Raw genomic sequence first — 27311 nt, forward strand, 5'->3', positions numbered from 1 at the left:
TTTTATTCTCAAAGTCAGCCATTTGTTTTCTTTGAGTATTATTTTTTTGCCATTTCTTCAGTCCTATTTCTCTGGAAGTTTTATTAGATTTATGTCGAAATCTCATGGTCTGTTCTCTGTATCTCTTATTTATTTTTAAATATTTTTTAAATCTCTGTGCTGACTTCTAGGTACCACTTATAATTAATTCATTAATTATCTCTTCGAGTTTGTATGGTATAGAGTTTATTCCAGCTATTCTTTTAATTTCAGTACTGTATGCTTTATTTACAAAATTCATTATTGGTTCTTTTTCATTGACACTTGTTCTTATTTCATTATTTAGCTTCTTAGTTTCTTTTTTTTATGGGGCTATTTTTTCACACCTTTAAGCATCTAAACATATTAACTTAAACATGAAAGAGTGAATTTCTGTTTCATGGGTTGGTATTTGTGCCATTCTGTCTTGGCATTATTTTTCCTCAAGGTTTTAGAATTTGGGGTTCAAGGTTTGAAAAGGTTTGATTTTGAGTGGGATGTTTTTTCCTTCCATTATCTTTCATTCTGTATTCACCCTTCTTATCTCGTGATTTTGGGATTGCTTCTGACCGAGAACCCCCCACCTATGCCCCACATTCCTGACTAGACCTGATATTGATGGTTCGAGGCTCTCTGCACCTGGACATCCCTGATCTCATCACCAAACAGACTGACAATTTGGTTGTCTTGTCATTCCTGCCTCTTTTGAGGTTAAGTTTTCTATCTTCTATACAGTAGTTTTCTTTAATGCTTTCCTTTATAAGCCAGGACCTGCTTCAGCTTTCCTCACCCCCTTGGTTTCACATCGTGAGACCAGCTCGAATCTCCCATGGCATGTGAACACCTTTAGTCTCTGTTGTACTCTCGGGTGTGAGTGGCCATCCCTACCTGCTTTGAATGTGCAGCTCAGCTGCATTTATCATCTTCAGTGATTTTATTTTTGAGCTATACTGACTCTTTTTCTTTAGATTCTTTTATCATTGGAGCAGTGGGGGCTTCAAAACATGAAGGTACGGTGGCGTGTATAAATCCACATTCACATGCAGATGCCCATACTGAGACTTACGTTTAGTTTGGACTGTATTTTGCTTTTTCTTAATTAAAATATATAGGGAATGTTTTCTCTAATAACTCTTAAAAATGTATGTTTAACAGCTCTAAAGAAACACTACCTTTTGATATTTTTTTTGACACTGTATTGTTATTTTTTATACCTTAGCCAAAACCGGCTTTTAAATACCTAACATTTATTGAGCTCTTATTAAGCACAAGCAGTATGCTAAGAATTTTACTTACAGTATTGCATTTTATTCCCATAACCATGGGGATGGGGTAGAAACCAAAACTTTACTGATTAGGAAAATAAGGTTTGAGGGGTGAATTAATTAGTCCAAGATCAGGGCCACATGAACTTCCTACAGTTAACTAATATGTAGTTTACTAGAGTTTTATTTAAGGGAATCTTGATTTTTGTAAAAAAAAAACACCTTTCATTTCAGTTCATAAACAGGATCACATGGAGCTTTTCTAGAAGATTCCTAGAACTACAAAATCTTTCATTTCAATGTGATTAATTCAGATAAGAAAAATGCATCCACCATCTGTGATCTCAGGAGGGACATTAATTGTGCGTCAACCCCTCAACTTTGTGTTTGGGGAGTCCAGCTAGCTGCAGAGGCACAATCACACTGGAAGCAAACAATGAATTACAAACATAAGCTGTTATGTCGTGTGGTTTTGACTTAGTGAATGTGAGTTCATAGGAAAGAGCTCAGAGTGGGCTGGAATACCCAGAGCAGACTGGAGAGAGGCAGTAGCAGTTGCTAAACACACAGGCTCTGGAGACAGACCACCTGGGTTCAGAGCTGGCTCTGCCACTTGCTAACTGCGTGACCTGGAGGAGCCCACCTGCCTCTCTGTACCTGAGTTTCTTCATCATCTTTTTCTAAGTGGACATCATGATAACATTTCAAAATGTTGTCACAACTCTCTGCCTGACTGTCCCTTTCATAAGTTGCGCTCACAATCCTGGCAAGTGGCTGTCCCAATTGGCTTTGCACTGTGGTAGTGGTGGCCTTTCCTGGCCGACATTGACATTCAAGCTGGAGAAGGCGCAGATCTGCAATCCTAGGGTTCCCATGACATTGTACACCGTGTGGCGAACAATGAAACCTTGAGAACCCTGCAGTCTGAAATTTTCTCCTGATCTCCCCGAGGCTCTGTACTATGAAAAGAGCTGTTGCTATTTGAAAGCATCCTGAGACAAACAGAAAGAATGATTCTCTGTCTGTCCGATTTCTTACTGAGAGCCAATCAAATCAGTGAGCTCTATTATTATAAGAATAGGTGATTACTCCCATTCGGAAATGCAAATCACCCTCCTTCTGCCTGGTTGCCCAAATGGACTCTATGTACTAAGGAAATAAAGTAATTATTTAACCTTAAAATGGGGGCTCAGTTCATACCCCGTAAAGAGCTTAGGACAATGCCTGCCACATGATTTGGGCCCAGTAAAGGCTAGATACCGTCAGTAACAAGAATGGCAGTAGCAGCATGATTATTGCTCAAGTCCTCAAGTGGTCCTTGAATAGAAGAAGGTGTTTTACTGGAGCTGAAGGAGTGGGCAGGAGACGGTAGCAGACTGGAGTACCTGGCTGAGCAGCAGCTGCTGCTCATGACCATTGCTGATGGATTTGAAAAGCTGTAGTGCATGCACAGAGCACAGCTAAGATATTATCCTCCCTGCCTCTGGACTCCAGTCCAGAAAGAAAAAAAAGATGTTTGGGGATGGTGAGGTATTCCAGTGTTCTGTTTGTTTGTTTGTTGGAAAGCAAAGATTCTCAACTTTGGCTTCACATTGGAATGACGGGAGTTTCCAAAAATCCCACTGCAAGGTCCCAGCCTATAAGTTCCTGTGGAAATGGTCTGGGTGTGGACGGCCTGAGGTTTGGAACTCTGTGCTGGGGATTCCAGTGTTCCGCGCAGGCAGCACACTGCTGTTTGGGGGGGTGTCCCTTTGAGGGTCAGCCCTCAACTCAGTCCCAGATGCTGTTTCCCAGGCTGGCGTAGTGGCCAAGGTTCTGGGCTGCCCTTCACTTTTCAGTGATCCTTTCATTCATTTCACGCTGGACACAAAACAAGAATGTGCTTATGTGTTTGATTTATTCATTTGTAGCAGATATTTTTAGATCATATGTGCTTCTTTGAAAAGGAATTACAAAGGGTGATCACATGTCTTGTGGAAATGACTGCTGATCACACTAAAGGGCTGCCTGCCCCTTCCCGCTCCCCCTGCTACAACATCTTCCCGCTCCCAGGGGCTCAGGGAACAAAAGAGCAAGATGCATGTGGTGTTCGGCTGTGGTCTCCGATGCAGTTGCATGATGGCCGACAGGTTGCCAGGTCACGTGCCTGTCTCAGCTTTCTTTAAGCAGGGCTATTGGGTTCCGGGACCGAATGATAATATAGTAATGAAACCTCAGCCACACTTTTATTTGTCACTCCACAGATGCTAATTTCCTTGTGCTGTAAATCACAGAGAAAAAAAAGATCAACAGGCAGAAATAGCATTGCTTCAGCAACAACTCAGTGTTTAGAGGCTGTGAAGTGAATAATTAGAGCCTTCGTATTAAGCATTCATTATTTCACCGGCCCCAGTTGGCCTGGCTTTGCATATCCAGCCTCGCTGTGCCGACATGGAAAGTGTCTGAGCATAACCGCCACAGTTCATCTCCTGACTGTCTCCGACTCCATGCGCCTGGCCCGGGGAAGGGGACAGGTTGTATCTGGGGCATTCTGTGTGACCCGGGCACCCCAGGTGCTGTCACACACTTTCTCTTTTTGTCTCCCTAACAGACGCTCTCCCTGCCAGGCTCCGGGTCATGTGATCCCATGCACCGGGAGCACCGGGAGCCTGCTTCCTGGAGTTCCTTTCTAGGATTCCCTTGTGACCTTAACCTACTGTTTTCCCAAGAGGGGTAGTGGCTGTGTATTCCCCAGGTGTCATACAGGAATAATGCTGGTGTGAAATACGATGATAATTAACTTGCTCACGATTGACTTGATTCATGATTCATCTTAATTTGTAACAGGGTAAGAGGGAGGCTGCAGCAGCGTGTGGTGAAATAGACGCAATCGTGCATCGCCGGTCTCACGGTCAAATCCCAGTGCAGCCACCTCCTGTGTGTGTGTCTAGACAAGTAGTTGAATCTTTCTGCCTCTGTATCTTGATGAATAAAATTTGTCTACCCTATTGCTACCTTAAAGGGTGTTGGGAAGCACAAATGAAATACTGGTATGTGTGAGTGCTTTGTGGGCCTCAGCACAATATAGTCACTCTTTCCTGATTTCCCTGTGTTCCTTTCCCCACGTTCACACCCTCACTAGTTCTCCTTGATACTGTTTCCATCACACTTCTGCTCATGTTGCAATGCTGTCAGCCTGCTCTTTGCCAGACCATTGGCTCTTAGTCATTGTAGTAGGTTGATTTGTTGCCACCAAAAGATTTGGCCAAGTCCTACCCCCTGGTACCTGTGACCTTATTTGGGAAAAGGGTCTTCGTAGGCATAATTAAGGATCTTGGGTTGATTGGGTAGGCCTTAAAAATCCAACGGCAAGTGTCCTCATTAGAAGAGGAGAAGACACAGATGGGGCAGGCGGAGGACACACAGGGAAGGCATGTGAAGATGGGAGGAATGGGAATTACGTATTCTGCCACAAGTCAAGAGATGCTTGGAGCACCATAAGCTGAAGGAAGCAAGGCAGGATCTTTCCCTGGCGCCTTTGGGGGAGGGAGTGTGGCGCTGCCGACATCTAGATTTTACACCTTTGGCATTTAGAACTGTGCAAGAATAAATCTCTCCTTTTTTGAACAGCCAGGTTTGTGGTAGTGTGCCACAGCAGCTACGGGGACCCAGTGTACTCATGTTTATGGTGTGACTCCAGTGTCCTCTGCCCTGGAATCTCTCCTACAGTCCCAGGCCTCTCTGACATGCCCCCCCTCCGGTTCCTGTGGCACTTCTTACATCTGTCACTCTACTTGTACCTCCTTCTATAATTACCCGTCAGTGAGGCCGTCTCTGTCCACGTCACTAAGGATTTGGTGGGGTTATGCCTTATTAATGTTTTCCACTCGGCATATGGTAGCTTGAAATATTTTTGTTTTATGCAAAATGAATTTTGCTCTCAAACCTTCTCTTTATTAATCTCCTACCAGCACATTGACCTAGGTTCTCAGTGCTTGTAGGGGGACCAATGTGTCCAGCTGTTTTTCATCTTTAAGCACCTACCTTTCCTCTCTCTGGGCACACTGCCCATTAATAATATTTCTAAAATACTGTTCAGGCCTTTGTCCACCCACAGACTCTGAGTGACTCCACGCCTCTTCCTTTCCAGTGCCTCCACTGGTCCTTTGGGACCAGCTGTATCCGTTCCCAGCTTTATCTGTCACTACCCTTCTCTATGAATTTCTGCTTTAAGAAAATGAATCCATTCCCATGTTTGTAGAACATGCTTTACTAATGTAGAACCTTTGCTAGAAAACTATGTCGGCAGCAAAACCCTTCTCTTCATCACCGTTGAGATTTCCATAGCATCCTTTCCCCCTCAGTGAAGAGAGTGATGTGTTTTCAACAGCATATTTTTGCTCAAATTTACTTACGTGGGTATAGAAAACTTAGTCTCCAAAAATACTCCTGGGCTTTCTCTCTATTGAAAGCATAAAGTAGCATAGTGGGAAGGGCATGGGAGCCCTGGTTTGAATCTTGCATGAGTTACTTGGTAGCCTTCTAAACTTGAGCCCCTTATTTAAATTCTCTAAGCATCAGGTTCAACATCTCTGAAATGGAAATAACAAAAAGACTTTATAAGTTTCTTGAGGGTAGGATGCAGTCATTATAATCATTATTTAATGGGATTGGTGTGTGTCGGGGAAGACTGAAATGGTGCAGTGAGGTTAACTTATTACAGTTAATTGAGAGAGAATCAAATTGTAAAGGCTACATTGGCTTGAATGAAGGGTATGTTCTAATTGATTCTGTGTTTCTTAAGGGGAATCATTTCCATTGCTTAATTCTTTGCAGAATAACGGGACCACTGAACATCAGGTGGAGTCTTTCATAAGAAAAAAACTGGAGTCCCTGTTAAAAGAATCTCAAATTCGAGACAAAGAAGATCCTGATAGTTTCACAGTGAGGGCACTACTGAAGGCCACGCACGAAGGCTTAAATGCACACCTGAAGGAGGTATTCTATCCCCTCTTGTCCTTGTCCTTCGACAGGAAAAAGAAAGCACATCATGCATTGTTTCTAATCATTTGTCATTTGTGAAATGTGTCTCCAGTTTCTTCCATCTCTGCCTTCCTGTTGTTTGAGAAATCAGAATCCCCTATTGCAAAATGATGTGAGGAATTGTTAAAAGTGGATGGGTGGGGATGAAAGTGACAGGAGAAAGGCCCGTACCCGTGCACTTGTCTTCCTCCTGAGCGCTCAGGCAGGTGGAGAGGCTGGAGCCGCCGCACAGTGCAGCCTCTCACCTGTCCGCATTTGGCCAGCCTCTGTGCCCTGCTGACTGCGCTTCCTGCACGTGTCTCCCATCTGTCCACTTCTCTTCTTCTACATGACGGTGTCCCAATCTAAGCCAAGGTCAATTCTCACCTAGTCTTCTCTCACCCTTCTCTTTAATCTCCACTCTGAAATCAGTGTGATTCTTTAAAAATGCAAATCTCACCCTGAGACTCTCTCACTCAGAATTCTTTGGTGGTGCTTCCCATTTTGCTTGGGATAAATTCTGAACTCTTTGACCAGGCTTTTCAAGGACCTGCAACTGTGCACCCTTGCCTGCCTCTCCAGGCTCAGATCTCCTCATTTTCCCTGTCACCTTGCCTCCCACCATTGTCACACCAGCCATAACTGTTTATTGCCATGGTCTTCCTCTCATTGCATTTCCTCCCCCTGGAACACTCCATTCCTGCATTTGTTCTAACTGTTGCTCTTTTAAACTTCAGCTTTGGTGTGATGTCTTAAATGAGTCCTGTCTTGACTGGCGGATTAGGTCAGCTATCCCCCTCATATTGCTCACAGTAACCTGTTTTATCTTCTCTTTTCTGAAGTTTTTAAAACACATTTGCAATTATTTGTTCAATGTCTGTCTACCCAAATAGACTAAAAATTCCATGAATATAGGAACCATGTCTTCTTGATAACCCCTTTTGTGTGCTGGCTTGTCTCTTAAGACCTTCACAAATAGTTGTTGAATGAATGGTTTGGGAGAGAACTATTGTATATTACCCTTCTGTGTAAAGCTGGAATGGGAGGGCGGTGAGCCAGCAAGGAGACTTAGAGCAACACAGAATCCCTGTTGGATTACTAGCTAGCTTTCCAACTTGGAACATATTATTTATCTTCATTATAGTTCAGATTTTTAAATAAAATTGGGATTTTAATCATACTTATCTCCAAAGATAGTGGTATATATTAAATGAGAATAGATGTAATGCACTTAGCATAATCCTTGGGAGGAATAGTAGGTGCCTACTGAATAGGATGACCATATATCTCACCTTGCATGGGGCAGCCCTATTTTATACCTATTTTCCTGGTGTAATTATTAAAAGTATTCCATTTTACTCTTAAATGGATGCTATTTTGGGCAGTAAGTGACCTGATCCCCCTAACAATAGAAGGGCAATTAGAAATAGAAAGGAACTCAGGAATTAATTGGTTCATCCCCCCTCCCCTCCCCCAATTCACAGGTAAGAAAACTGAGGTCAGAAGAAGAGGCTTGCCAAAGGACACGTAGCTACTTGTCCTGGGTCTCCTAACTTGGAGAGCAGTGTGACTTCTATGACCCCAGCTGGCTACCTTCTTGATTTCAGGGTTTTTGAACAGTTAGTGATCATAGATCTTCAAAGGCAATTGATATATATAAACAGTCACCTAAAATTGCCTGGTAACCCCTTTGCCCTCCAGCATTTGCTGAACTGCCTCTTTCTCCCACTAATTTTCAGTCTTCCCCAGTCACAATCCAAAATGGCATCTCTGGTTAGTCTCTATGGGTATTTGTAGATGGCCTCTCTGGTCTTTGGATTTTAAGTGGTTTTGCTTACCCGCATTCACACCATTTATGTGGTTATATCTGTTTCTTCTCAGTTGAGCAAGAAGTCCTGGAAGAGCAAGGCCTGCTGTGCTGGTCTCTCCCTAACCCATGTCATTAGTACATATTTTTGGGTTTGATAACTAAATGAAAATTTAAACCCTTTTAGCAGAGTGACCCTTCTGTACCCTAATGAGAGACAGGCTTGAGCAAGGAGATCTCTAGCCTAGATTTACCCACATGAGGAACTTCCAAAGTTCCCATACATTTGTCCAGTGCTCACCATGGAGGGAATTGTGACAGTGAACAGATACGCTTTGCTTTGGTTTACTTAAACAAAAACAATCTTAGTACTGCATATGTGTGCTTGGATTTTTTTGATGTTTAATGTTTCAAAATTCCAAATAACAATATTTGATCAATGTCATTCCTTTTTTAATTCAGTAGAATTGGCTCTTACTGATTATTTGCCCTTTTAAACAATTAAATCTACTTTTAATTGAAGGTGATTTTATCCCCACTCATGGTGTTCAAAAGAATACATCCTGTGTGGGGAGAGCCTAGTGAGCAGACGCTGGGCAGGCCGCTGAGAGGGCCTTGGCCTTGGCTTTGGGAACTGTTGGCGGTTCCTGTGTCCTGGCTGGTGCCCCCTTTCAAGGCAGACTCGGCCACCTTTAGGAACCTCTTGCTTCCTACCTAGAGGTGGACAGAGAAAGAGTTTGCCTGCCATTTCATCAGAACTAAGGAAAGAATAAAAGTAAAGAAGAAAAATAGTTATATTATGCTTTATTTGCTCAGCATCCAGATGTGAAGGAAGGTGGAAAGAAATCACATGGACGATCCCTCATGACCAACTTTGGAAAACATAAGGTATGAATTAAGATTGATAAATGGGAGGGAGGCTGAGGGGAAATAATGATGGTGAATAAAAGGGGAAAACTTTTGATAAATGTGTGTAGTTAAATTAAGTTAAATTGTTTGAAAGGTAACAGCAGAGTATCTTCATGACCTTGGGGTAAGTGAAGATTTCTTAAATAGGATGCCAGAAAAGGAAAAAGTTGATAATTAAACTACTTGGAAATTTAGGAATTGCTATTCATCAAAAGTATCAAATAACAGGTAGCATACCAGGAAAGAATATTTCCAATACATACTTTCAACAAAGGTCTTGTATCCCGATGACATAAAGAATTCCTACACCTCAACAAAAAAGAAAGGTGCCCTAAATTAAAAAAAAATAGGCAGAAGACTTTAATTCCACTTCACAAAAGAAGATATTCAAGTCGCAGGAAAAGGTGTTCACCCTGATCAGCCCTCTGGGAGTGCAAATTAAAATGAGATTCCATCCATACCCACCACAATAGCAAACATAAAAAACCGAGAACACCAAGTGTTAGTGAGGATGTTGAGCAAGTGAAACTCTCATACACTGCTAATGGAATGTGCATTCATAATAGTACAAATAGGAAATAGTTTAAATGTCCATCAGAAATAGAATGAGTTAAAATTTACATAGAGAAATATTTATCAGTAATGCAAAGGACAACATTACAACTATCTACAATAATATGATCTTTGTAAACATGACATTGAGCAAAAGAAGCCAGACCTAAGAAAGTATATCCAGTTCAATTCTATTTATATGAATTCTATTTATAAGAACAGGGGTTCTTATAAGCCCTTATTTCACCCTTATTGATTTATAAAATCAATAGGGTGTAATCAGACTAGTAGTTACCTTTGGGGAAAAGGGGCTGACTGAGTGGAAGAATCTAAAAGCTTTGGGGGGGTGCATGATATTCCATTTCCTCATTCGGTGTTTCGTTTTGGGTAAAGTCATCATGCTGTGCACTTTCAGTTGTTGTACTTTTCTAAAGGTATGTTACTCTTCCATGAAAGGGTAAAACATGTTACATAAGTAATCAATTATTGGATGGTTAACATTATGCAGGAAGTTTCCGTAAGGCCATTTCCTGTATTTTAAGGAATGTTGTACCTGGAATTTCCCTCCCCATCAACAGGATAATTTATTAAAGAGCTCAAAATACAGTCATTATAACGAAAAACTGAAAACAACAAAAATTTTCACCCATAAAGACTACTGAAGTGAACCATGATTCATTCACATAATGGGCAATTATGCAGTCATTTAAGGATGGCCACTCTAAAGAGCTCATCATGTGAAACATTAAGTGAAAAAGTAAGATGAGAAATTGGTTACATGGTACATTAAGATTGATAAAATGTGCCAAAATTAACTGTAAAGAAAATATATTATTTCCCCAAACATTATTTATCATTGGTAATTCATCTCTTATTTTTTTGTATTTTATATTAAAAAAGAAACTTTAAAAAGACAGATTTATTGTAACACCTTAAATTAGTAATTATGTGAAGAATTAGAGAATATTTTATTTCTTTATTATAACTACTGATTTAAATTAAAATTATTTTCCAAAGTAAACCTTTTTGGCTGTACTTTAGCTATTGTAGAAATAGAATTTGTTATGCCCAAGTTATAAGAATGAATGCCCACAAGATAATTTATGGACTGTTTTAATAAATATTAATAGTATTTTAAACTGAAAGTTAAATATGATGTAACTGACAGAATAGCTTTCCATGCCATCTCATTTAATTATCACAACAACAATAATCCTTTCAAATAGATGTTATCATCCTGCCCTTTTAAGAAACACACTGGGGAGCTAGAGAGGTTAGGCCCCTTAGCAGCTTGGTAGGAAGCCAAGCTGGAATATGAGATCATCACAAGCTAAGGTTCCCACACCATGCACACTGAGGTTTGTGAGTCAAAAATAACACCTGAAATGCTTCCAGACTAAACTGGTGCCTCATTGTGAGTACAGTAGAGTCGAGTGTGTGTATGTCAACAGTGTGGTTTGTGTTGTATTTGTTGAGTATGAGAAAATCTGAAAGGAAACATGGTCAAATGGTGATGTGAGGATGGAGTTCCTTCCCTTTTTTAAACCTCCATTCTCCGGATGCCCAGGGTGCTCTGGAGAAAGGTCTCGCCTTTGTTGGTGGAAGCTGTATTTTTGGTGGCAAGGTTTTCTGCAGTTTCCTCCCCATTATTTGTATTGTCGAGGTATGTGTTGCCAAATATTGGGGTCATCTCCATTGTGGCGGGGGTGAATCCACATCATTCCCAAAAGGCTTTGTGTCTAACAGCTGATCTGTCCAGAAGACACCCGATTAGTCCTGCAGCCTTTCAGTCTGAATCCTGTGGGTAACAGTTTTATTCTGCTGCCAGAAATTAACATGGGCCAAAACCTCAAAAGAGCTGCTTGGTATAGATGGTTATTTGAGTGCATATTGATCAAAAGGAGGCATGGTAGTTAATCATGAAAAAAATTACTACTAGCCGTTTTAAAAACAAAATCTGCCTTTTATAAGTCAATAGGAATAGTGAGCTTCCTAAAAGAAAACATTTTATTCTTTATTATTATTAAATAGATGTCCCAACATTGACCCTACTCCTCCTGGAGATCTTTAATGCAATAGTGTCTGTCTGAGACCTCCATTTTATGTAGCTTAGAAGTCAGTTCTGTAGTATGAAATCCTAGGTATTGCCTTAATATTATAATTATGGCCATACCCATGCTTGTTATTAATGGTGAGGCAAGCTGCAATATTTGGTCATTTCCCCCCTCCAAGTTCTTGTCCTTGTGTGTGTGGATTTTAAAGCATAGTCCATTCTTTGTCTGTTGTAGATGTACCTCATGTAGTGAGTTTGTAGTTAAGTTTACTGCAATTTTTTTCCTGGCAGAAAACTACAAAATCACGACCCAAATCTTGTAGTGCTGATGATGGGGAGGATGCACAGCAGAGTCCTGGCAAGGAGACTTGCCAACTGTACAGGTAAGAAAGAGTCTCCGTGTTTCTCGCTCCGACTCTCTGGGCCTCTCAATCCCCAGCTGCTTGGCTGTTTTTGTTGCATGTGCCTAGAGAATTGGATTGGCCACAAGGTCAAGTGCTCAGTGACATGGGACCTGGGAAGATCCACTGGATATGAGATGGTAGTATAGGGAGGGGGCTTCTACTGTGCCTGGCACATAATGAGCTCTTAATAAATGGTAGCTCTAGCAGTTGTCAGGTAAAAGGTATCTTCAGAGAAGACAGAGTGGACAGATAGACTAGTAAAGAGGGCTCACAGAGGAGACTAAAGGGAAAGACAGATGATAAGCCCATGTTAAGAGCCAGAGATTGAAATCAGCCAGGCTTCAAACTCTTATTCCTTCAACCTTAACATGGGACAAGTTAGGCTTCTCAATTGTATCTATTTCTTAGGGCCATTGTAAGGATTAGGTGAATTAAACTAAGCCTGATAAGCTTTCCTCCAATTAATTAACTGCTCAAAAAAATAACTATTTTCATTATTATTGTCAATAGAATTTGGGATGAATAAAATGACAACAATTTTAGAACCCAAGTTGTGACATATGATCTGATATAGGATTTTCTGGCAGTTTATGTATACAGTAAGTCTCACAAAGGAATGTAAATTATATCACAGCTATATAGACAAACACATGTATGTACATACGTGCACACACAAACATCCCCCCATTCCTGTGCCTTTATTGAATGATATTAAATGAAATTAGAGGCATAAAGCTTCTGTACAAATGGATGGCATATAGTGGTTAATTAAATTTTATATTTGGGATTCATTTCAACAGAATGTCCATACATAAAATAGGAACTAATTAGTAAGGGCAGAGGGAATGTGCACAGTCCCTACCCTTAGGGCACAGAAAATTCAATTTGTAGTTACAGTAAAAATATAAGAGAAATAGATTATCTTCCAAGAGATCTCTGCTGTACCTATTTTCAAATACAAGTCTGAGAAAGGCTCAACTCTGAATCACACAGCCAGGGAAGGGACAGTGTGTGGGGAAAGCCTTGATAATCCCATTGTGTGCAAACGAGACAGAGACAGTAAGACTGTCACATGGGATCATACTGCTTGCCACTCTTGAGTTAGAGATTTACCCATAATAGGTATAAAAACCTAAGCATTTATAATAGTGTTTTTTTTGTAACTTTAATAAACCAATCCACTCCCAGGATAAAGGTTAAAATAGCTAACTTTATGCAGAGTTTCTCTATGTCAAGGAGTGTCTTGGAGTTTTATTTGTAATTTCTAGGCATGACTTCACATTGATTTATAATCATTAACTTTCACAGTACCAGATTTTCAGCAATGACTATAGAATTTCCTAATTATTTGGTAAGGGAAGAAGATGAATGCCTCTCATTTATTTTTAATACCTAAGTTCATGACTTCTTTCTTGGCACAATGAAATGTCGGTGCATTTTGGCCTTAATTCTTTTATTGAGTTATGTAAGTGTCATTAGAGTAAGAAATTTTGTCTGATTTGTTTACTACTTTATCTCTAATAGGAGCTCAATAAATATTCATTGAGTCAATAAATCTATATCATTAATATCTAATTCCAGAACATCTTATCACATCAAAAGAAACTACCATTAGCAACCATCCCCCATCTCTCTCTCCCCCTTGGTCTCTGGCACCAACTATTCTATTTTCTGTCTATAGATTTGCCTTTTCAGGACATTACATATAAATGGAGTCGTACAATATTTGGCTTTTTGCGTGTGGCTCCTTTCAGTTAATATGTTTTCAAGATTCATCCATGTATCAGTACTTAATTATTTATTACTGTTGAATAACATTCTATTATATGGCTATACATTATTTCATTCATCCATCATTAGTTGAAGGCCATTTAGGTTGTTTTCACTTTTGGCTGATATGAATAATGCCGTTATGAACACTCATGTATACATTTTTATGTATATATATGTTTTTATTTCTCTTGGGTATATACTTAGAAGTGGAATTGTTGAGTCATATGGTAACTCTTTAACTTATTAAAGAATTGCAAATCTACCTTGGCAAAGCACTTGAACCACTTTATATTCCCCAGCCATGTATGAGGGTTCCAGCTTCTCATCGACCTTGCCAACACATGCCCTTGCCTGCCATTTTGGTTATAGCCATCCCAGTAGTTGTAAAGAGATATCTCATTTGTAGTGTTGATTTGCATTTACCTAATGACTAGTAATGTTGAGCATCTTTTCATGTTCTTATTGGCCATGTGTCTTTGGGTAGGATGAGAGTTTTGTTAGATGTTTCCCTGGAGGAGAAAAGTATGTATGTGAGGAGAATGTGGAGTATGTTATTGTGGGAAGGAATAGTGGTAGAGTTTGTAAAGCTGTAGAAGAGATCCTAGGAGTGGTTTACAGAAGAGAGGACAAAGTATTGGATGTTTGTTTTAATAAGTTGAATAATATAAAAAAAGCATAAAGAAAAAAATTAAAAGCACTTGGAATTACACCTCTAAAAGATAAGCACTGTGGACATTTTGCTCTATTTCCCTTTAGATATATAATTCTTGTGGCCCACAATACAATGGTTTTATTCCTTTAGTTCAGGTTCTCCTTTTACCAAGCCAGAGTGGATTCCTGGTGACCTCCAGTGTTATTCCTAGCTGGGTGACAGTGAGAATCAAGCCTTCCACAAGAGAACTCACAAATACATGAGAAAAGACTGATTCTGAATCAGCTACGAGTGAGATCGTATACCTAGGGTTTTGTAGTGGAAAGAGTGCTGAACCACGAAACACACTTGGGGTTCTAATCCTAGCTCCATTAGGAGCAGCGAGGGAAGGTAGAGTAAACAAAGACCCAGCTTCTTCCAGGTATGAGATGTCATGCGTTCCGGGGTGTGTCTCTCACAGGTTGGGCCGCCGGAGGAAAACCGTGAAGCTCTGCCGAGAGCTCTCGGACTTGGTGGTGTATACAAACTCTGTGGCTGCCCAGGACATTGTGGATGATGGTAAGGACTGAGTTGTTCTCTTTTCCTGGATAAATATTCTTGACCTTTTCTTTGGTCAGAAGTTAATTAATCTTTTTTTAATCATGTCATCAGCAAACATTTCTGGAACTGGATCCAGTCCAGCCCAAGTTGTCAGGATGCTGCTGGTGCAGAGCTTTTAGCTCCTGGGGAGGGCTCTGTCGATTACTGAGGTTGCCCTTATGGTCTAGGGTCAAGGAAATTGCCTACAGGTCAGAGGAGGACTTTATTATAAAAAAGACAAGTGTGTCAGAGCAAGGATTTCCCCAGCACTTAAACTGTGGGGGCCTGGCCTGGTTTGATAGCCATTCTCAGTGTGAAGGACCAGAAAAAAGAAGGACTCGATTGGTTCACATAACACCTTGAAAAGCCCTATATTTTCTCATCGGCAATTTTGGCTTTGATGAAAATGACTTAATCCAAAGATTGAGGTTTTAACAAAAAGAGAACAAAAAATTCAGAAGCACTGACGCTTTCAGTGATTTTTACCTGTGAATTACCATATACTGAATCGAGAAATTCTAGTTGCAATTGTTCTCACCCTGGACTTTTCCGCTTGTTGCTCTTTTCTCCTTTGTTCACTGCCCTTCTCATTTCCACTTGTCCCGTTAATGAATGTTTATAGAAATAAACTCTGGTCCGGCGGCTTTTCAATCTACTTTCAATTTTCGTAGAAATTAAATGTAAACCAGAATATCCCATTTGATCCACAAGTCATCCCGAAGGGGAGACCACACTGCGCTGTGCCTCCTGTCCTCGCAAACCCGATTCTTCCCCCACCTCCACAGGAGCATCCTTTTCTAGCTGCAGATTTCCTTCCTTTCCTATCTGCAGATATTTCTTCCTTCTTCAAATGCGACAATTACAAAAATTTAAATGAATTTCACATGTGAGATCATGGCAGCCTATAGGATTCTCAGCACAGGAGCAACACATTTTGTAATAACTGCCTACAGCTAGAAAATAAACTCGGGTGTATTTGATTTACAGAAATATAATTGCTAACAAATGCCTTAGGAAATCATAATTCTATTAGTTTAATGAAAAAATAATAGTACTGTTTAGCTCCTGTACTTTAGCTGTTTTTGTCTTTTGTGGGGTGTTTTTTAAACTTAAAATAAATAATAGATAATGAATTCATGGCTTATTCTAATGCAGAGCAACTCAACTCTACCAATACATTAATTGATATGTGCCTAATTACCAAAGCCGTCTTAATGACAATGTGGTATGCATATTTATGTGAGGAGATAGCAAATAGTGTTAGCAATTCCAGTACTGCATTATCTGGATGTGACTTATCAAAGATTGTAGATTTCTCCTATCATGTTTAAAGTGTTCAAAATCCTCATATAAGATCATTTGTAGAATACGTGGGATGTGAACTATGTTAATAAGTTAATGTCAATAAAATATACATGATCAAGAGTTTATATGAGGCACATCAGCAGACTAAAAACTAATTCTTAATTTCTTTGCCTCTCACCTGTATTTATGACTCTTCCAAGTTCTAGTTCTTGAGTGTAGTTGTTAGTCATTTGGTCAGTATTCAATATCTAAGGGTGTACAACCCTGAGGACAGTGGTGGGCCTGGGAGACTGTATGCCCTAATTAATGTGCACAGTCTGGATAAAATTAGGGTCAGTTGGCCCAGCTGGACCATATTTAGCTCCACCCTGTCATGGGCCATGTCCCTCAGTCTGAGTTTAGATATGCTCAGCTGTCACGGTGCACACCAGGATGAAAACCGGCTCTGGGCAGCTTGGGTCTTTATCTAGACTGACCTCTGCTTGGCAGGTCCAGGAGACATAGGGGTGGTCATTTCGGGGCATGGTGTGGATATTTGGTGAAGAGTGGGAGTAATGGGGTATTATAGAAATGATGCAAAAGATGGGATTGGGGAATAAGGGCAGGATATTAAATGCTTAAAGGTTCACTACGTCAGGACTCCTCTGAATTATGGTTTCCTTGGCCCTCCAGATGACAGTCCAAGCAGAAATTTTAAAATAAACTTCCTGTTCGTTTTTCTTCCTTTATTTTTTTCATTGTTTCTAATCCTGGGTAGGTGGATGACTGTTCTTGTTTCTGAAAGTTTTTTTTTTCTTTATAATGCTCCTTTGAACTCTTTCTCCATTATTTTCCTTTCTTCCAAACAGGGTTTAACTAGTTTCATGATTCTTTTCAAATTAACTTTAAAATTCAGTTTTTCTTTTTTTGGAATTCTTTGGTTTTTCTTTATGTCTAAATGCTCTCAGTTACTATGTGTTTCCCATGTGTGCTTTTAATTTATTGTTTTCAAATATACCATTTAGTCCCTTAGTCCCCCCACCCAACACATGTGTGCTTTTTAGATGAATGCCCTTAATGAATGTCTCCATGTTATCAGGACTAAGTTACAAGATAGTTTTCTTTTTATTTATCCATGGCTGCCTGTATCTTTGGCAAAGACATTCTATTTGAATTATACATCTAAAATTTTTTTCCTGCCCACACTGTTCATACTAGTGAGATAGACATGAGTTAGTGAGATAGTTGAACTCTTGGTAGAACACGGGAACTCAAAATAGACAGTTATTCTAACACAGCTCATTTGTGGCCTCGGAATGGCAAAAGAGTCCCAAGAATGGAATTATATGGATCTTTCTTGGTCCGGAGCTGCCTCTAACCTTTTCTGTGGGTGTAATCTGATGTAAGAGCCTTTGTAAGTGTTTTGTTTTTCTTTCTGTGGTTCTCACTTCTTTTTTTCTTTATTAAAAACTTCCAGGAACCACAGGGAATGTGTTATCATTCAGTGAAACAAGAGCGCATCAAGTGGTTCAGCAGAAATCAGAGCAGTTCATGGTGTATAACCAAAAGCAGCTGACAAGGATTTACCCCTCCGCCTACCGCATCGACTCCAGTAACTTCAACCCTCTGCCCTACTGGAACGCAGGCTGCCAGCTTGGTGTGTATACCTCGGGAAGGCGCAGTTTTCTCTTGTCTTGAGTCTATGCTGACGTTTTGCCTAATTCTCTCACACGTTGAACTTGCACAGTGGCACTGAACTACCAGTCTGAAGGGCGAATCATGCAGTTAAACCGAGCCAAATTCAAGACAAATGGTAACTGTGGCTACGTCCTCAAGCCCCAGCAAATGTGCAGAGGTATGTGTTAATTTCACAGTCATGTATCTGAACACAGGTGACCTCTATCGAAGGTGCTTTCTGGAAAGTGTGATACCCCCGTGTTTTACAACATGATTTTAAAAAAGGAGAGCTAGGCTAAGGTGTTGGAATATAAATTAAAACTCTTGTCATGCTCTAATGTTTAAAATGTTCTCTCCTGAGGTTATGCACATGAAGAGGGTCGGGGTAGCAGTGGGTCATCATCTGCGACCCAGTGCCCAGCACGATATTCACTGGGCGTTACTTATAAACCAGACTGTCTTCTAAAACTGAAGCCCTTTCAGAAACTTTCTGAGTGGCAAAATCAAAATACCCCCTGAAACAATTTTATGAAGCCCTTTAGTTAGGATGGTCCTATTATAAAACAAGGGCTAACAAAAAAGAAAAGATAATGTACTGTTAGATTTAAAAAAATAAACAAACAGGGTTGTGGGGGGGGTTTGGTTCTGTTCATTAAAATTCTCTTAAAGTTTTGCAAGATTTTTACCTGGATTTTTAACAATTCAGGTAAAAATGTGTTGACAGGTGTGTCTTCAGGATTTTTTTTTTTGCTTTGTATGTTTTCTTGCTCTGCTATTTACTGGTTCTAAATTTCAGATTCTCTTTCTGTTTGTTATAGTCACTCTATAGCTAAGATAATTTAAGTTATAAAATTATTTAAACCTGACATAACTGCTCCCCTTCTCTATCCTATTGGCATTCAAATAAAATGCTCCTCTCCCCTCTATGCCACGGTTGATAATTGCATTGCAGACACTTGCTTTAAATTGGCCCATTTGTCTGCCTTTGGGAGCATGGATTCTAACAAAAACCACAGCGATGGAAATGCCAGCTGGCATTGCCTTCACACAGAAGTCACACTGATAGTTATGTGCTAATTTCTTCACTCTAAGAAATGCTGTAGTGATTTCTTAGAATCACTACAGTGATTTGGTATTTGTTATCTCTTTGTTCATTAAGCTTTAGTAGTATGTATGTATGTTTCCATGCTCCTAACCTTAGATTTCAACATTGGCTTAGGTACTTTCAACCCTTTCTCTGGTGATCCACTTCCTGCCAACCCCAAAAAGCAGCTCATCCTGAAAGTGATCAGTGGACAGCAACTCCCCAAACCTCCAGACTCCATGTTTGGAGACCGAGGAGAGGTAAGCCACATGTGACTCAGTGGTTAGTTATGTGATTATTTTATTTTATTATATTGTCTTCACTTTTCATCCAAAATGTCAGTTCTGTGTGTGTGTGTGTGTGTGTGTGTGTGTTAAATGAGCACTGCCTCAGCTCTGCCGATATTAACCAGCCTACGGACAAAGCACGCACAGTCCTCCTGGACCGTAGTGCATTGTGTGTGTTGGAGGCATGTGTGCATGCAATTCAATTCATTATTCGAGACGGACACTGGCAATGCTAACACTGGGGTGCAAAGAACAATTTCATTCTTGATAGAAATGCTGCATAAGAGCACATCTTAACTTTCCATCCACGTTCCTTATCCCCTCATGTCTGCTACGCATCAGCCACTTGCTCTTGGCCACATGCTGACTCTTAACATTACTTGCTGCACCTGTGTAGTGTGATTTTAAAATGTCTCCCTCTGTAACCCCAGCTTCCTGTCTTTCCAGAGCTTTTACTCCATTGCTTCCACTACACCTGGTCTTGGCCCTTTTGGCCTCAGTTCTCTCCCTGTGTGCGTGTCCCTCCTCTCAGGTGTGGCCCATCACTTCAGGCTCTTTGCCACTCTTACCAACCGGTTATTTCTGGATCTTGAATGTTGATGGGAGAGACCATGCCACTCTGCAGTGGGTCATTACCATGAATTCACTGTCTCAGTGCTCAGTGCTCAGTGGGCCTGCAGTGCTGTGCTGCCGTCTCCGCAGCACCCAGTCAGCCCACTCTCCTGCTCTCTGCAGTGGCTCTTTCTGTAGGGGACAGGTTTGTCTTGGCCTGACAAATGTGACTCAGCTCTGTATGGAAAACCTACAGAAGGGAAGTGGTGGCAGGAGCCAGACTTTCAAACCGAGTTTTCCTGTGGGAATCAGGCCTAGAAAATGCATACAGACTGTTATGGCTTGCTCTTGCTAAAACTCCATCACCCTGGTCTAAAACAACAAATATGTATTGTCTGTCTTCAAGGTAATTTCCAAAGCCTGTATGAGTTCTCCCAAGGACAGAGCTAATCAGCTCATCGTCATTCCCCTCTGCATGTTACTTTCATTTTCTTGATTGTATTTCAAATGTAGACAATAATATTCTATGTAGCAGATAATAAATCTTTCTATGATGTAAGACCCCAGGAAAACAATAAAAGCCTGTCTAGGCAAGGGTCAGGGTGCTCCCCTCTTGAGGGAGTGGCCAAGGCACCCATTGGCACTCTCCCCTTGAGAGAGTAGTTGTACCTGTTCCCTTTTTCTCCACAGGATTGTTGTCACCTGTGCATTCATTTTCGCCATCAGCCACAACAGGCAGACTCCGCTGGCCAGGGTCCGCCACATCTGGCGCCCGAACAGGGACGCAAAGGCTATCAGTCACATCTTTCCACCCTGCTCTCTCCTCAAACATCTGTTCTCATCACTTTCTTTCTCACCTTCCATTGATGGCATCATGGCCTGCTCCTCAGAAGGCGGGAGCTTCAGATGGGACCATTTCCTCCTGGTCTGTTGCCTCCAGCCTAATTCAAGCCACTGTCATCTCTGGTCAGTTCTGATGGTGTCACCTCCCAGTGGGCTGGCTGCCCTGCTTCCATTCTGTTCTCTCATCATTAAGAACAATTGTTTTGTTAGTATCAGAAAGTTTCTCCTTGCCTCTTCTTTCCTTTTTTCTTTCTTTATTGTCTACAAAAAGGAAGGCTCACTTCCTATACTTTCTCCCCATCTTTTTACTTTGAAATGCTTTGAACCTCACAAAAGGTGCAAGAATACAATGAACATCATATCTCTAACACCTAGATTCACAAATTAAGTTATTAAACTTTGTGACATTTGCTTTCTCTCATGTGTCTATGAGAGAAAACACATATATACGTACATAGACACATGAGAGAAAGCAAATGTCACAAAATTTAGTAATTATATCCACATTATATATATATTTATACATTTGAATTTTTTTGCACTATTGTGATAGTAAATTCTTCACATAATGATCCTTGACCAGGAATACTTAAGCATTTATCTCTTAAGAACATGGACATTTTTCTGTGTAATCAAATGTAATCATGACACTTAGGAGATTTAATATTGGTACAACAGTATTTTCTAATAGAGAATCTATTTGATTTTCCCCAATTGTTCCAACATTGCCTTTATATCTCTTATTCTTTTCTTCTCTTTTTGGATTCAGGATCTAGTCAAGGATTACACATCCTTTTTAGTTGACATTTCTCTTTGGTCTTTCAGAATAGAGAACACTTCTCTAGCTTTTTTGTTTTCTCTTCATGATATTTACATTTAAAAAATATTCAAGCCAGTTTGTGTTGAGCATGTCCTTCCTTTGGATTTACCTGGTTGGTTCTTCATGGCTGGCAGAAGAGTGAATGTATTTGGCAGAAGATGAAGTACATGGTCAATGCTGTGTCCTTCTCAGTGTCACATCAGGAGCCGCAGGACGAGTATATCATGGGATCGATAACATTAGTGGACAAGGCACCTCTTTACCGGTGTAGTTAATACCTAGTCTCTGAAGTTAGTAATCTTTTAAATATACTCAGACTGTCTTTCTTTTGTAATTCAAACAAAAGCCAACCTCCTTATCTTGGCTTACAAGGTTCTTTATCAGGATATCATCGTAACATTTTAGGGGCCATGGAAATCTTTGGTATCTCTTCTCAGAATAATATTTTTTAATGCATAAAATAAAATAGACAGGGTTACACAGGAAACCAATTATATTGAAATTCCCTTAACAAAATGTTAAAAAATTATGACATGCACACATATGTGTCAATTAGTGCAATATATGGCAGAATCTAGAGGCAGTCTAATAACCGTTAGAATTTTAAGTCGTGGTGAGTGTGGGTGATTTCTGCACTGACCATAATGTGGCATGAAAACATCTGTGATTTCTGGCAGGTGCAGAATTGCATACAAATGCTGCTGTGCTGTGCTTTAGTCAGATGGTAACGGAAATAAAGGTAGAGTTTTCTCCCCCGATCCAGGCTCCCTGAAGTCTCAGCCCATGACCTCTTAACATTGTTTATATTCCTGAGAATGAAATGATAAGTTCTGGTGCTCCCAGAAATTATCATCTTTAACTTTCACCTTTTTTCTTTTTTTGCTCTCCACGTCTAATGAAGTACCATTGCCTAGGTGTCCCACCTCCTGAATCTCTCCCCAGTCTTGCTGCTACTATGTGATTCCATTTTTTTAGTGTCTCCCCTGGGTGCCGGTAGGGCGAGGCAGAGACTGATATCTCAGGCTCACAGATAAGGACTCTGAAGCACAGACACTCAACTTGCTGAAGGTCAACACAGGAGCCATGTTCTGAAACAGGAAGTTGCTCTTCAAGTCTGGGGTCTCAGACTTCCTTAAAAACAGAAAATCACATTCATTAGCTCTCCCAAAATGCCATGATTCCCATTGGTCCAGTCTTGCCTCTGGATTGTATTCAAGGAAAAACTTCTAGCATAAAATAATCAGAAACAACACCGGGGTTTGTTTAGTAAACCAAATATGTGTATCTGTCTAGTTGTCTTAACACGTTCTTCTCTCATGCTTCTAGCTCTTATTCTCTGAAGTTTCCCACAAAACTATATTCTCTCTACTCTCCGAACTACTAAAAATATGTTTTCTGACACTTCAATCACTGTCTCTCCTTTCTGGGTTCTTTAGGGTCCTCATCCTCAATTGCTCATTATCTAGAAGATTCTAGAATATGCACCATAAAGCAGAGCTTACAGATCACTGACAAAGCTGGATCTTTTCCCCTGGAGGCCGGGGGATGTGGAGGAGGTTGGAGGAAGACTGAACACTCACATCTTTTCTTTTGATTACTTTTTAAACATTTTTAAATCTTTGAAATTCATATTATAGCGCCCGTTGATTTAACTACACTAAAATTCACAAATCCAATGTGGATAGCTTGATTAATTATTATGCAACCCGGCTCAAAGACAGAACCCCCAGAAAGCTTCTGTCGACCTGCCCAGACAATACTACTTCCCCCATCAGTCACCAAGCCCCATCGTAATAGGTTAATTTTGTGTGTACTCAGACTATGTAAATTGACTTTTACAGTATGTACTTGTTTGTCTGGCTTGGTCAACATTTTGTCTGTGTAGCAGGACGTTGTTATTTTTTTTGTTGTTGTATAGCACTCATTAAATGAATACTCTAGAATGTATCACCCCCACCCAGTGTGTGACTGTTTAGGAGCACAGCTGCTCTGAGCATTTGTGTGGAACCAGCACTCTCAACAATGTTGGGTGTATCCTCTGAACTTAATAGGTCGTGGGGTAATGTTTGTATAGCATTAGTGGATATTGGCAAAGGAAAACTTAATCTGTTCTTCTATTTCTGTTTTGTGCATCCAGATCTCTTGCACCTAGGACATTTTCTCTTAATAAAGTGGGTTACTGTTGAAATGTGGACATTCTGGCCAGTGTTCTCATATTAATGAACACATGTATGGGACATGTATCAGTTGTTATAATATGCTCTCTGTCTTTATATAGATTATCGACCCTTTTGTTGAAGTTGAAATTATTGGATTGCCAGTAGATTGTTGTAAAGACCAAACCCGAGTGGTGGATGACAATGGTAAGATGATGATCTGAGCTCATTTTTAACCAGAATGCTCTCGCAATAGAATCTGCCTGAAAAAGAAAACTGTCCGTGTAGCAGAGAACTTCCATAAAGTCCGTAACTGCCATCTGAGTTTACGTGAAGGTCTAGTCAGCACAGAAAATGAGTACGTGTGGGATGATGCATGGCAGGCTCTGATGGGCATGGTAATCCAGGCTCTCAGACTTTTGCTTTTGAAGCAAATTTTTTTTTTCTACTTAAAAGAATAAATGCTAGTTTAAAGGCCCAGGTTAAAACTCCACTCAGGAAAATGCCTTCATTACATTTTTATATTGTATGTATATTATGTGAGTTCTCAAAGCTTTCATTCGCGAAGCCTATATATTGATCATTTCTCATTTTTTCTGGAATATGTAAAACTTTAAGGGTGAATGCAGCATACTCTGCCAAGTTTACTTTTTTAATATACATGTGTGGTGAATGGGCAGCATTCTTGCGTTTTGGCCGTAATAGGAAGAAAGCTTTCTTTGCCCAACCGTCATGTCTCTTTCTTGGTAATTAGGTTCATTCATTCATCTGCCAACATTATTGCATACTTGCTTTTCTCCAAACATTTGAGAAATTAGAGATTCACAGAGAGACCTTAAGAGGGGTTTTTCTAAGCATTGGTTTAAGGAAAGGAATTTGGGGGTTCAGGAATACTGTGAACTTCTTACTTAAATGATAAACTTAAAACAAACTTTCTACGTTGCATTTTCCTGCCAATGTTCGATAGATTTTTTTTCTCAGAAGTAATGGAGAGGTCATCACTAAGTCAACAAGAAGATAATTTATTCTTTTATTCAGAAGTGGCATTTCATTGAACTTTTAGTCCATAATTATTTCATTAGCTAAGGTGTTTAACAGGGTTAAATGCTGATGCCCCCTGAAGGCATACATTTAATAAAAATTCATAGACTACTTACATTTTTATCAGTTTAAATAGTTATTTTACCTGAGAGAAACTTACTAAGAAGTAAATGTAGTTTTGCTTTTGGAGTTTGGATCAAATTATAGACCTTTCTATTCATTTTCAGTAGCTATAAAAATACGGCATCTTTATGCATGAAGGTCTCGCTTCATGAGAAGTCACTGGAAATCAATAGTGAAGAGTCTAATTATGCTGTGTCACTAATTGTGTGGCCTGAGGCACATTAGTTTCTCTGAACATCAATTTCCTCAACTATAAAATGATTTATAAATATTTATATTTTCTACTTTAAAAAATGGTCACGTGTTACTTGTGTAATTTTGAAAGTCAGTAATATATAAATTTTTCTTAAATGGAAAAAGAAAACCCTGAAACCCGCCCCACCACCCTTAGAAAATTGCTTTCAGAATTAAATAGCATGATATAGAAGCATTGAAATCTACACAGCACCTTCCTTATAAAATGGTTGCTGGTGATTATTACCACAGCAGAATCTTTGGGGAGTGAGAAGCATGGTTCTCTTAGTTGGGTGGGGGGAGGGGGTTATGCCACAATTCTTATATCCCTACTATAGATGCTTTTGACCTCACTGAAGCATTCCAAATATTGTGTGGAAAAGCTTTCTCTACAGTGCAGTTTGGCATCAAAGATTATTACAGCTGATGTAATCATTTACAAGCACTTGTCTGGCCAATTATGTTCTAGCAGTGGGCTAAATCCTGAGGCTGTATTTCAGGGAGGCGTCCTGGAGTGGCTCGGGTGTCTGCATGGGTTTCATAAGCATCACAGCAATTTTCACTGTTTGCTTTGCACCTGTTATGGCCAATTCGTTTTTTAGCCAACTCTTTGCTTTTCTGACTTTTCTTATTTCTCGGAGGATTTAACCCTGTGTGGGAAGAAACCCTGACATTCACAGTACACATGCCAGAGCTCGCTTTGGTCCGGTTCCTTGTGTGGGATCATGATCCCATTGGACGAGACTTCGTTGGACAAAGAACTGTGACCTTCAGCAGCTTAGTCCCTGGTAGGTACAGGCTGGCCTTTTCTGTCTAGATTGACCATCCCATTTTCTCTGAGAGATTTAATATACAATATATGATATATGCAATATATGACCTATTAAATGCATTGTACGATAACATGAGCATTAACGTTCTTTGTGAAGTGTAAAGAAGTATAGTAAAGTCCCTTTAACTTGAGACACGTATTCATGAACTAAAGGGGAGGAATGGTAGGGGAGGGGTGTGCAGGGTGGAGGGGAATGGGGGGTGGAATAGAACAAATGTAATGGCATAATCAATTTTAAAAAGTCTAAAAAAAAGTATAGTAAAGTAATATACTTAATTGACTTATACCCGTAGGGAAGACAAATGCAAGTTCAACTGAAAAAAAAAACTGCTTTTTTTTTCTTTTATCAGGCTACCGGCATGTCTATTTGGAAGGATTGACAGAAGCATCCTTATTTGTCCACATAACAATCAATGAAATCTATGGAAAGGTGAGAAAGATTATAAGGCTTAAAGCTGTGCGCAAAAATAATATAGTCCCTAACAAAGTTATTTATTGACTAATTGCACGAAAGGAGTGCATACATCTTGACATGCTGTTCTTTAGCAGAAAACTATAGGGAAGCCCGGTGAGCCCAGCGAGTGACCTTGCACTCAGGTGCCCATCCACACACCCTCCTGATGTTTAAGGGTGTGTGCTCATTCCTTCCACCCAGGGGGCCTCTCTGCACTTGACAGGAAACTGTTCTCTCAGACGGTCATGTATTTGGCCAAAACAATGAAGATACAGTCAAATGTTGAATTTTATTTTAAATTTTAAAAAGTTCCAGCTGGCTGCAGTGGGAAATGTAGTGTCCCAGATGTCTCATGAATTACTCGTATTAACCAAGCCGTGGCCCCAGCCAGTTCCAGGCAGGATGCACTCATTGGTCGCCATTGTTTTCAACCGAAAACCTAAAACTCAGGAATGAATTTAAAGCTACCCACAGGGCTTAAAAGACAACAAACATGCATTTTAGTTCTCTCCTGGTGCTGGCCTCTTCATTGGAGAGCTCCCTTGAGGTTTACCAATCAATAGGCTGGCCTCTGGTCATGCCAAGTAACTGGAGACTTGGCCACACCGGAATGAAGTTTTAGAGCCAGATGTGATTTACAGGGAGCACTGACTAGGGCCCAGGAACATTCAGAGTTCTTTTTCAGGAAGTCTGCGTGCATAGCCTGGAGCCTCTGCTGCAGAGGCATTTACATTCTTTGTGCCTCAGCCTTCTCATCTGCAAATGTGGAGTAAAAATAGTGCCTCCCTCATAAATAAATAAGCATGCGTTATCCCGAGAAACCTGCCTAGCACACAATAAATGCTCAAAAATGTTGGCTAATACTAATATTACTATGGCTACAAGGCCATTGCTAGGGAATGGACCAATTC

General features: G+C 40.2%; 1 protein-coding gene across 1 annotated transcript in view; it reads left to right on the top strand.

Moving 5' to 3' along the window:
- Nucleotides 1-27311, top strand: part of PLCH1 (phospholipase C eta 1) — a 188051-nt gene that overhangs the window by 153869 nt on the left and 6871 nt on the right. The window contains exons 12-21 of the mRNA XM_053658053.1: nucleotides 6099-6260; nucleotides 8908-8979; nucleotides 11897-11988; nucleotides 14895-14992; nucleotides 17775-17954; nucleotides 18045-18152; nucleotides 19194-19318; nucleotides 23839-23923; nucleotides 25756-25902; nucleotides 26297-26376. Coding sequence (XP_053514028.1) covers nucleotides 6099-6260; nucleotides 8908-8979; nucleotides 11897-11988; nucleotides 14895-14992; nucleotides 17775-17954; nucleotides 18045-18152; nucleotides 19194-19318; nucleotides 23839-23923; nucleotides 25756-25902; nucleotides 26297-26376 — 1149 coding nt within the window. The remainder of the gene's footprint in view (nucleotides 1-6098; nucleotides 6261-8907; nucleotides 8980-11896; nucleotides 11989-14894; nucleotides 14993-17774; nucleotides 17955-18044; nucleotides 18153-19193; nucleotides 19319-23838; nucleotides 23924-25755; nucleotides 25903-26296; nucleotides 26377-27311) is intronic.

The sequence above is a fragment of the Artibeus jamaicensis genome, unplaced genomic scaffold (genome assembly GCF_021234435.1).
Source record: "Artibeus jamaicensis isolate MK-2021 breed Jamaican fruit bat unplaced genomic scaffold, CSHL_Jam_final scaffold_474, whole genome shotgun sequence".
Taxonomy (NCBI): domain Eukaryota; kingdom Metazoa; phylum Chordata; class Mammalia; order Chiroptera; family Phyllostomidae; genus Artibeus; species Artibeus jamaicensis.